General features: G+C 49.5%; 1 protein-coding gene across 1 annotated transcript in view; it reads right to left on the reverse strand.

Moving 5' to 3' along the window:
- The window catches only part of TRANK1 (tetratricopeptide repeat and ankyrin repeat containing 1), an 87,706-nt gene extending 80,636 nt beyond the window's left edge, over positions 1-7,070 (reverse strand). Inside the window, exon 1 of the mRNA XM_080674234.1 lies at positions 6,892-7,070. Coding sequence (XP_080530360.1) covers positions 6,892-6,914 — 23 coding nt within the window. The 5' untranslated portion in view covers positions 6,915-7,070. The remainder of the gene's footprint in view (positions 1-6,891) is intronic.
- Between the last annotated feature and the right edge of the window lie 3,283 nt (positions 7,071-10,353).

Below are 10,353 nucleotides of genomic sequence, written 5' to 3' on the forward strand. Positions count from 1 at the left end.
ATTTCTGCAACCAGAGGGCTCAGCGGTGTTGCATGAATAAATGATTTTCTGGCTTTTTAGCAGGGACAGATGATTAAGCTGGAGGATGGGAAAGGAAGAATTGTTTGCGGGGCGGGTGGGGAGGGAGGTAATTTCACTGGTGGTTTTGGATTTCTGACCATCTCCTGGAAAGCCAAGAAATGCTTAACTGTCATCCATTCCCTTGGAGGACACACATTTAATAAAAGCCAACCATGCAAAGTACAAACCAGAAACCACCAGATAAATCCAACCAAAATAAAACTGCCAAAGCTGCCAGCCACTTGGGGAAAACAATGGAGAAAGATGTTTACACATTTGTAAGTACTTGTTGAGAATTCAATGGTCAGCATAAAGTGCCACATATTCCCATGTGAAATTATAATCCCAGATATTCAAAAATGCTCAACGCAAAGCATAATCCCATAGATTGGTTTGGAGCTGGCAAACGGTAACATTTGTAGACAAAGAAAAGAAATTGAAAGGAACCTAATTAGGGTTGCCAGCTCTTTATTTTGCCAAATAAGAACATTTTTTAAGGTGTACCATCTTCTCTCCCCATAATTTCACCAAAAAAGAAGTATTTTAATTCAAAAAAAAAAAAAAAGCAGGAAAATGTAAACTCAGACTAAAGAAAGCCATTCTCTTGCCAAAACCGGTTTTGCTCAGTGGATAGAGCGTCAGCCTGCGGACTGAAAGGTCCCAGGTTCGATTCCGGTCAAGGGCACGTAACTTGGTTGCGGGCACATCCCCAGTAGGAGGTGTGCAGGAGGCAGCTGATCAATGTTTCTCTCTCATCGATGTTTCTAACTCTCTATCCCTCTTCCTTCCTCTCTGTAAAAAACCAATAAAATATATTTAAAAAATAAAAGAAAAAAGAAAGCCATTCTCAAGGAAGGACGAGCTAAGAAGCTTATAGCACATGTGAGTCTTGACAGTGTGCAGAGGGTTCGGACCTTCAAAGGCAGATGTTCCAAGTCCCTAAAACCATGCCAGGCCCCTGGAAGATGTTCAAGAAATGTCACTAAAGGGCAAAGATGGATCAATTTCAACTCCTGGTTCTGCAGTGGAGTCTCAATCACAGGACCTCCAAAGAGAAAAGCCGTAAGGAGGCCTCCCTCCCAGTTGGTGGCTAGTGATGGGCACAATTTCTCCTCAGTGTATGCCACAGACTGGCATTTTCCCATTTTGCTATTTGAATGAGAGTAGTCCCAGGCAGCTGCATGCTAACAAGATTTATTGAGCACTTACTATATTCCATATACTAAGCTTTTCTTGGGCATTTGCTCACTGAATGTCCCTAACAATGCCAGTGAGAGATGTATAATTATTATCCCAACTTCCCAGGTCAGAAAACAGGTTTAATCAAGGTGGAGAGACTTCTCCAAGCAAGGCACAAATCCAAGTCTGTACCAAAATCAGTGTTCACAAGCCCTAGGAGAGGACAAGGTGAACACAGGGTGAGGGAAACTGGGGGAAATAGGAAGGATGGGCTTTAAAATTAAAACCAAATCCCCAAAGCAAGCCCAAAAAGTTAGCATTCCACACTCTGCCTCAAGACAAACAAGGAAGTTAAGCATCAACCAACACAGGTTGCTCATCAATCCTGACTCAGTATCTGTGCTAAATCGAGGCTGCCCAACAAGTGCCATATTCCTTTCATATTCCCACTCTCCCTAAAGCATCTGAGAGCTATAGATGATTGTAAAGTTTGGAGCATCCCCACAGAGGGTGGCAGCCCCTGAACAAAGGTGCTTTCTCATTCACAGGAGAACTTGAGTTGAGTAATAGCAGCCCAGCCATCCTCCCCTCCAGATCTCTCCCCACACCCGCTCTGCGATGCTTTAAAGGCTGGTTAATGGCCTCCATTTCAGTTCCCGAACCACCCTCAAGACCATAGTAATCTACTTCTCCCTCAATCTGAATGAAGGGCAAGACAACCCAGCAAAGAGGCTAAAACACCATCCACTGTAACATGGGGAGGATCCAGAGGTGCCCAGGAAATCCCCATAAACAAAGCAGTCTCCCGCAGACAGGAACTCCTGAAGGGCAGCCCCTCAGCAGTGCTGGGAGAACCTGAGTTCTAGCCCCAGTTCTAACACCACCTAACAGTTTCCTGAAACATGGGGCCTTGAACTTGGCCTTGAAAAAGGTGGCCAAACTGAAAGATGTATTCATTCATACTCCCAGCTGTTAAATAAAACTCAGAGCTGTTAAAACACACACATTCCCCGCCCCCCCCCCCCTCTCTCTCTCTCTCTCTCTCTCTCTCTCATTAAAACACACACACACACACACACACACACACACACACACACACACACACACCATACTTTCCATGGCTCCTAACTCCATTTAGAATAAAGCCCAAATAGCTCAGATTCCATTCTAAGTCCTACATACGCACACTCAACTTATCTTTCCAGCATTTTCCAACACTATGTGTCCACAATGTTGTAGCTCGCGAACCCAAATTCATCTTGTTCCCTCCCTCTCACATGCCTTTGCACAGCAATATAACAAGGCTGGGACTGGTGTCAGGAGGAGAGTAGGATATGAATGTGTCCCCCTGATAGAAAACAAAATCCAGAAGCCTGGGATCAAGTCCCACTTTAGGCCTGTTATCAGGTCTCCAATTCACTTAACTCTAGGCCTCAGTTTCCTTGGAAAATGGACAGTATTGGGCCCTTTTGTGCAATGTTATTCTTAAAAAGAAGCTGCTCCTTTTACCTGGAATGTCTGTTTCTCCCTCCCAACACCCCTCAATCTTCCTGCTGGGAAGGATTTAGGGTTGGGAATTCTTGAACTGCTTGTGTGCATCTCCACTAATCCTTTCTCACGGGTCTGCCTGGCAGTAACTCTGGTCTACCACCGCTAGCAGTGCCTATGTCTTATCTGTTTACATCCTCCATGAGACAGTGTCACAGGAAGGGTGACACTGCCTTGAAAAACAAAAAGCAACAAGAGGTGAGAAGAGGTAAAGACAGGGTCTGAGTTCTATGAAGGGTGACACTGAGAGGAGAAGAAGAGGCATGTTAGACAGAAAGTCTGAGGGCCAGATTAAGGGGAACCTTAGTACCTGGCGAATGAGTTCAGACTCGAGTGAGCCCTGGAAGTGACCAAATTTGGAGCCTGCAGGTACAGTGGACCCGGATGGGCAGAGGATGAGCTGGCCCAAGGGTGGCCAAAGAAGGGTGCCCTGGAAGCCACAGCTGGACATGAAGCTCATCGCAGTTCAAGGCTATGATCCGGGTATTCTTGTCACAGTGAATCAAATTGCCTATTCTTTGTGTTGTGCAGTTTCCTCAAAATATGTCACGTTGGCATACTGATTATTTTGAATTAAAGGTACTGACAAAGAGCCAGTGTAAGAAGGACGCTCTGACCCTCCTTTGTGAGGTCCCATGTGAAAGGTAATGTCCCTGAACCAGGAGGGAGGAAGGCACTCTTATCACCTCAGACAGGGAGTTTAGGGCAGATAAGGCCACATAAACAAACCTTGATACTTCTTCACCAATTTGTTACCCCAAACCCAAATCCCTTCGTCTTGTCTATTTTTCACAAATGTATTGTTTCTTTGTCTAAAAGGTATAAAAGCTTCTTGCTTCGGCCACTTCTTTGAGTCTCCTATTTCTATGGGCCTTTCTATGTATAAAATTAAATTTGTTTTTCTCTTGTTAACCTGTCTTCCATCAATTTAACTCAGAACAGCCAAAGAAACTAGCAGGGAAGAAGGGAAAAATGTTTCCACCCCTATACCTCCAAAATGTCATCACCATTTTCTAGGGATAGCAATCCTGCCCTCCGCCCCCCCCACCCACACACCCCCTTCCAAACGCTGACATTGACAGGAGGACACAGTGCTTAAAAAATAAAAACGTCTCAATCTAAGTGACTTTAGAACTTCAAATACAGACATAGCTAAACCTAGACCTGGTTTGGCTCTGACAGACACACAGGAGTCCCACCAGCTCACCAGGCTCACAGGAGCTCAGAATAACGCGCCATAGTGAGTACAGATGAGCAGCGATACTGAAGTTCAACAACACCCAGGCAAAAGAGGGAGTCAATTCAGGGAAACTGGGCCAGGGTATCAGAGGTAAGGTTCATTCATGTTTCCAGATTTTCCACAAAAACAAGGAGATAGGCAATGCTTAGTTAAGAAACTTAGACCAAGAAAAATGTCTGATCAGGCAGAATGGACAGACTCACTGACAAAAGGAAAAACATTGCTCTTGGTCAGTGTCCTGAGATGCCTGGAGGTTCCAGCATGCCGGTTTAGCCGGTTTAGTACTTTTTTTTTTTTTTAATTTTAAACCTGAATGCTCGCCCTGCCACTGCCACTGTCCCCACTCTCTGCTATAAAGTGTCATCTTTGAATTTCTCTTTCATTTCTAATAGCCAGGATTTTCTGGCCTTAAGGACCTCAGGCTGCACTCTAAGGAAACTTGTTACAAAATCCATGAGCCCACTGTCAGCTGTGTCACTGGCTGGAGAACTGCAGGCAAGGCACTGACCTGTCAGCTCTACTTCCCCATCTGAAAAGGTCAATTGAAACAATGCCATGCTCTTGACAATGGCCGGAGGCCCACACCCCAACCTTCACTTCAGTTCTTAAAAACATCCGGGGATCACTTTATCTTCCCCACCCAAACATGGGGTCTGCAGGCTCTACTCTGTCTTCTAAAAGAATCTTCATCCCAAGAAGCAAAGGTAAAATAGTAAGAGGACATAGACCACAGCAATGGGCCTTTGGTAGCAGCCAACAAAAAACAGAACTAATCAGCAAAGAGAATTCTAAGAACCTCACAAAAGCAAAGTCTCTATTTGGTCCCTGAGAGCCATGGGCTGGGAAGTCAAGAGAACCAGTATCTAATCCCAGATCCCACGGGTGATTGACAGTTGATTGGCCTGTTTCTTCATCTATAATATGTTCATGGCCCAGCTCCTGACACTGTTGGTGTGAAATTCTGAGCAGAGACTTAAAGAACCCCCTTTGGAATGTATGAATACAGAGTTTGAGGCAGCCTTGCAGTACTCTTTAAAAAAAGAAGAAAAAAAAAAAAGGGCAACCTATCCCTAACCTCCCCAACCCCCGTTCTGCAGCATTCACTGGCTCATGGCAAGCAGCCAGGTTGGTGTGGACGGACAAAACCAGAGCGAGCAGAAGCATCCATCCTAGCCTGACTTGGCAGCCGCTAATGGTGTGAACCACCACCTCCTGTGGTACTCTCATTATTACGTAGGAATTTCCTTATCAAGTATGAATATCAGTCTCCATCTCTCCAACACCAACTCCTCCCTTCCAAACTTACTTCCCAGGGAACGGCTGATGTTCTCCCCGCCTCCCAAAGAGAGCCTGCAGTTGCCACCTAAACTGATTAGTCAGTCATAAAATCAAGTTAATGGGTTATGACTAGCTTAAACACACACACACACACACACACACACTGAGAAAATATTGTGCCTCACCCTGTAGAGAGGATAAATATACTGCGGAACTCTTGTGGCAGTTTTATACTTTTACAGTATATGTATGTGGGTGGATGTGGTCTCTATGGCTGGTCTTGGTCAAAAGCAGAATGAGAAACATACGCCTGGCTAAGCGGGATCTCATTCTGGGGATGAATGCCACACCCCCCAAGCCACCTCCATCCCCTGTGGAGGATGCATGGGCCAGCAGCGGGTACTGAGAACTCAAGCACCCACCCTGCTATTCCACAAAATACAGCTAACTGGAAAACAGTGGAAACAAACTTCTGACTCTCCTTCAAGGTGGTACTTCCTATAAGGCACAAACAGGATGCTCAATCAAAGACCAAGCCATCTGTGTAACAGACTTGCCTGAGAAAGGTGCCTGGCACCCAGGTGGCTCAGCAGCGGGGGAGAATCTGGGTGCCGAGCATGCAAGGCCCTTTTGCTCCCTGATATTTCCTCCAGCTAAGGATTGATTGGGCTAATAGCAACTGGGCTGGGGGCTAGAGAACTCAGAGAGAACCCTTTCTCTCTCCTCTTTTGAACATTATTTTCCAAATTGCACATCTCCCTAAAAATCCTCCCCAGGAAGCACCATAGCTTGCAGCCTCCCAGAAACAACCCCAGCATGGAAGGGGGCTGGCCCGCGCTGCACGCCCAAAGAAGCGCTATTTCAGCGGCGTGGCAAACGCTCAGGGCTCCCCGGGGGTGCGCGCTGAGGGGGTGCGGAGTGCGCCTCCCAGGCTCCACGTTTGAAAACCATCGGAAGCAGAAGCCTGTGGGCTTCTGGGGATTTCCCCTTCTCGGCCTTGCAGCTCCCCGGCCCTAGACTCGGCTAGCCCGTTAGCAGAAAACGTTGGGCGGGGCAGCCCCTTTCGGTCAAGCCCCACTCGCGATCGGGAGGACAGAGCAAGAGGCCTGCCCGGGGCTGGAATCGCGAGGCTCCCCCTGCCTGGAAGCGGCCACTCTCCAAGTTCCCCGCAAATCCCGCCCCGCGCCCGGGTGCGTGCCCGGGGGCGCGTGCCCGGGGGCGCGTCCGCAGGTCTTCTCAACAGAACATGCCGGCGGCCCCGGGGTCCCCCCAGGAGGCGGGCGGTGGGCCCGGGAGCCGCGGCTTCGGTCCCCGGGTGGGGACGAGGCAGGCCGCGCGCCACCGCAGTCCTGTCGCAGCGCGTGCCCTCGTCCCCCGGGGCCCGGAAGGCCGGAGCCACCCCCCGCCCGACCCCGCGCGGCAGGACCGGGTCTGCACCTGGATGAGCGCGGGGCCCGCGAGCAGGGCCCGCTCGGCCTCCGTCTCGGGGGTCGCCGGCCCCCGCGCGCGGCCGCTTCCCGCCTGGAGGAGGCGCGGGGCCCGCAAGGCCCGTGGCTCTCCCCGCGCTTCCCGCGCCGCTTACGCACCTAATTGCCCGCGGGTCCCACATGGCCGGGGCCTGAGCGCCCGCGCGGGGCCCGCCGTCGCCGCCTCGGGAGCCGCTTGCTGGCGGGCAGGGCGCGGCGGGCGGTGCGGAAGCCCGAGACCGCGGCCCTGGCGGGGGCGGCGCGTGCAGCGGCCGCGCGGGGCCCCAGCTCCGGGAGGCGCGGCGCCAGGGCCGTGACGAGCGGGGCGGCGGCGCGGGGACCCCGGCGGCCGGCTGTGTGCAGCGCAGACCGAGTCCAAGTTTCCACGTAGTTGCGAGAGCCGAAGCCTGTCACGTGCACGTCGCCGCTGGTGGGAGGGGGTGTCTGTCCCTGGGTTCAGGGAGGCGTCTCGACGTCCCTCAGGCGGCGTGTGTGAGCGCCCACGGAGTGGCCCTCGGCCGCCTAGGAGGGACGGTGCTCCGGGCCGGTCACCTCGGGGACTGGGCACACGCACCCCCTCCGACACGTCTCAGTCACCCGCGAACTGCCCTCGGCGGGGCCGCCGCGATGGCCGACCCGAGGGCCTAGGCCGCCTCTCCTTCCCTCCGCCCCTTCCCACAAAGACACCGAGGCCACCAGCCCGCGCCCACCGGCTGCCACTTCCTGTCGATCCCAGGGGGCCCTCAAATGCCCTCACTTACTCTGAGCCCGATTCCCCGTTCTTGGAACCCTGGTGATCCAGGTGGGAAGAGGCCGGCGAGGCCTCCGACCTCTGGACGCTCACAGCGGCGTCCATGGCGCCTGCCATCGAGGGAGGGCGCCTCTCGCCACAGGCCGGAAGTAGCCTGGAACCGCCTGGAAGGGCAGAGGGACCCTGAGTTGGGGGGCAGTTAGGGCAACCTCAGGCTGCCATTTCCGGCATCGATGGGGCGCTCGGAGCGGCTCGCGCTCTCCCTCTCTCTCTCTCTCTCTCTCTCTCTCTCTCTCTCTCTCTCACACACACACACACACACACACACACACACACACACACACACACCCCGCCCCACCCCTATCAGACCCTCAATGTCTTGGGATCCCTTTCGTCCACACCCCTCCGCCCTCTCCACCCTCTCCGGAGGCAAGGCTGCACACAGCCGGCAAGTCCCATGTGGCCCGGAGGAGGACCCCGCAGAGAGTGACACAGAAGCAGAAGTTTCCATAGAATTGAGGACCGTGAACACCATGCACGCTGCCCGCGTACTTCTGAGTCCAGAACTAGCCTCTCAGTGGTCTTCTTGCTTCTGGGGTCTCACTTCCTCCCATTTCTTCTGTGCGTTCATCCCCCCCCCCCCCCCCCCATTATCGGGGACATCACTTCCCATTCAACAGCCTTCATTGGCATCCCACTGCCTCCTCGAGACCAGATTTGAGACTGGTCTGGTCTCTTGACAATGTTACCCTACCTCGAACATGATTCCAGTGGCTCCCAAACTTGGCTGCACATTGGAATCAGCGGAGGGTCTTTTAAAATTACGGATGTCTGGCTCCTACTTCCGGATAGTCTGATCTAATTGGTATGGGGTATGAGTGGGCGTGGGGGGTAATATGGGGATCTTTAAGTTCCCCAGGGGATTATAACACGAAGTGAAATTGGGGAAACACTCCAAGGAAGAGAAAGAGAGAAAAAAATATTGACCTGTTCCTCCACTTATCCATGCACTCATTCGTTGATTCCTGTATGTGCCCTGACTGGAGATTGAACCCACAACCCTGGCTTATGGGGATGAGGCTCCAACTAATAACTACCCAGGCCAGGGCAACACTGCTACTTATTGTTTTGTTTCCCCCCAGTTTTATGAATCGTCAGTTAAAAAATGTTTAGCTTGTGCTGGTCTGAAAACCTTCACCCTCCATATATAGTTTGGCTGAGTATAAAATTCTAGGTTGGAAATAATTTTCCTTCAGGATTTTGAAGCTATTACTCCAGTGACCACTAGCTTCCAGTACTGCTATTGAAAATTATGAAAATATCCAATTACCCATTTTATGTGACCTCTCTGGGTTTTGTTGTTGTTGTTGTTTGTTGTGGGGTTTTTCCCTGGAAGCTTGAAATATCTTCTTTTTCTCCCCAAATGTTTCAAAATTACCCAATGATGTGCTTTGATGTGGGCCCATTCATCCATTCCACTGGAACTGATGGGTTCTTTCCGTCTTAAAACTCAAGCTCTCTAGTTCTGGGAAATGGTCTTGAAATTTTTTGTTGATTATTTCTTCTCCATTTTCCTTCTTTTGTCTTTTTGGAAGTCCTATTAGTCCAATATTGAACTTCCAGAATTGGTCACTGTAATACACTCCCCTGATTTTCAAATCACTTCTCTCCTACAGTTAAGATTTCCTCAACTTTATCTTCTGATTCTTCATTAAAAAAAAAAAAATGTATATCATACTTTGATTTTTCCCAGTGCTCTTTCTTATTCTGTGAGCATCCCTTTGTTGGAGCACTCCATTCTCTTTTTCATGGTCACTAGGCAGCTGTACTAAGAAATGAGGAGGGTCTCTATATAACACTATGAGGCTTAAGGCCAGAAAATATTAAGTGGGGAAAAGCTAGGTGAGAATGGTGTTTATTGTATGCTGCCTTCAGAGTAAGAAGGAGAGGTGACTATTTTTATACATTTGCTTATATTTTCTGACAGAAACAATGGATGGAAAACCAAAAACTAAGACAAATGATTACTTATAAGGAAGAACAGAGTAGAGGGGAAAACAGGGTAGCTAAGCTTCTTTAAAGAATATTAATTTGAGCCCGGCCAGTGTAGCTCAGCGGTTGAGCATCAACCCATGCACCCGAAGGTCACCAGTTCGATTCCTGATCAGGGCACATTCCTGGGTTGCAGGCTTGGTCTCCAGCAAGGGGCATGCAGGAAGCATCTGATTGATGTGGATGTTTCTCTCTCATTGATGTTTCTATCTCTCTCTCCCTCTCCCTTCTTCTCTCTCTAACACGAATAAAAACATATATTTTAAAAAAAGAATATTAATTTGAAAGAGCAGGAAAATCACTTGGCAAGTGTCCAGAAGTCTCTCTCTTCTGAATCTGTGGCTTGTCCCTTACTATGATGTTTTGAGGACCAGAGCCTTGCCCAACATATCTTTCTGCTTCTCACATGTGATTGGTTGGTTGAAAGAATACCAAGCTCTTCTCCCTTGAAAGTGTCCAAGAACCCATTTTGATGACCTTGAATAACTGAAAATTGACAGATGATCCCGGGGACTTAGGCAGGCCAGATCATCACTGCCAGAAACATCAAATGAAAACAAACAACTGATGAGTCAATAAGTGTCCACAATACCACTATACCAACCCTATGTGCTCAGATAGCTAACCAAGTAAGAAAACAAATATTTAGATAGATGATGAAGAGCATAAACAAGTAACAGTTGGTTTCTTTAAAGTAAAAAGTTTACGTAATCCCAAGTAAAGGAGGAAGTACAATTTATTTTCATTCAACATTTATATAACACAAAATTTTAAGTCCT

This window comes from Plecotus auritus (genome assembly GCF_963455305.1).
Source record: "Plecotus auritus genome assembly, chromosome: 6".
In the NCBI taxonomy this organism is placed as follows: Eukaryota; Metazoa; Chordata; class Mammalia; order Chiroptera; family Vespertilionidae; genus Plecotus; species Plecotus auritus.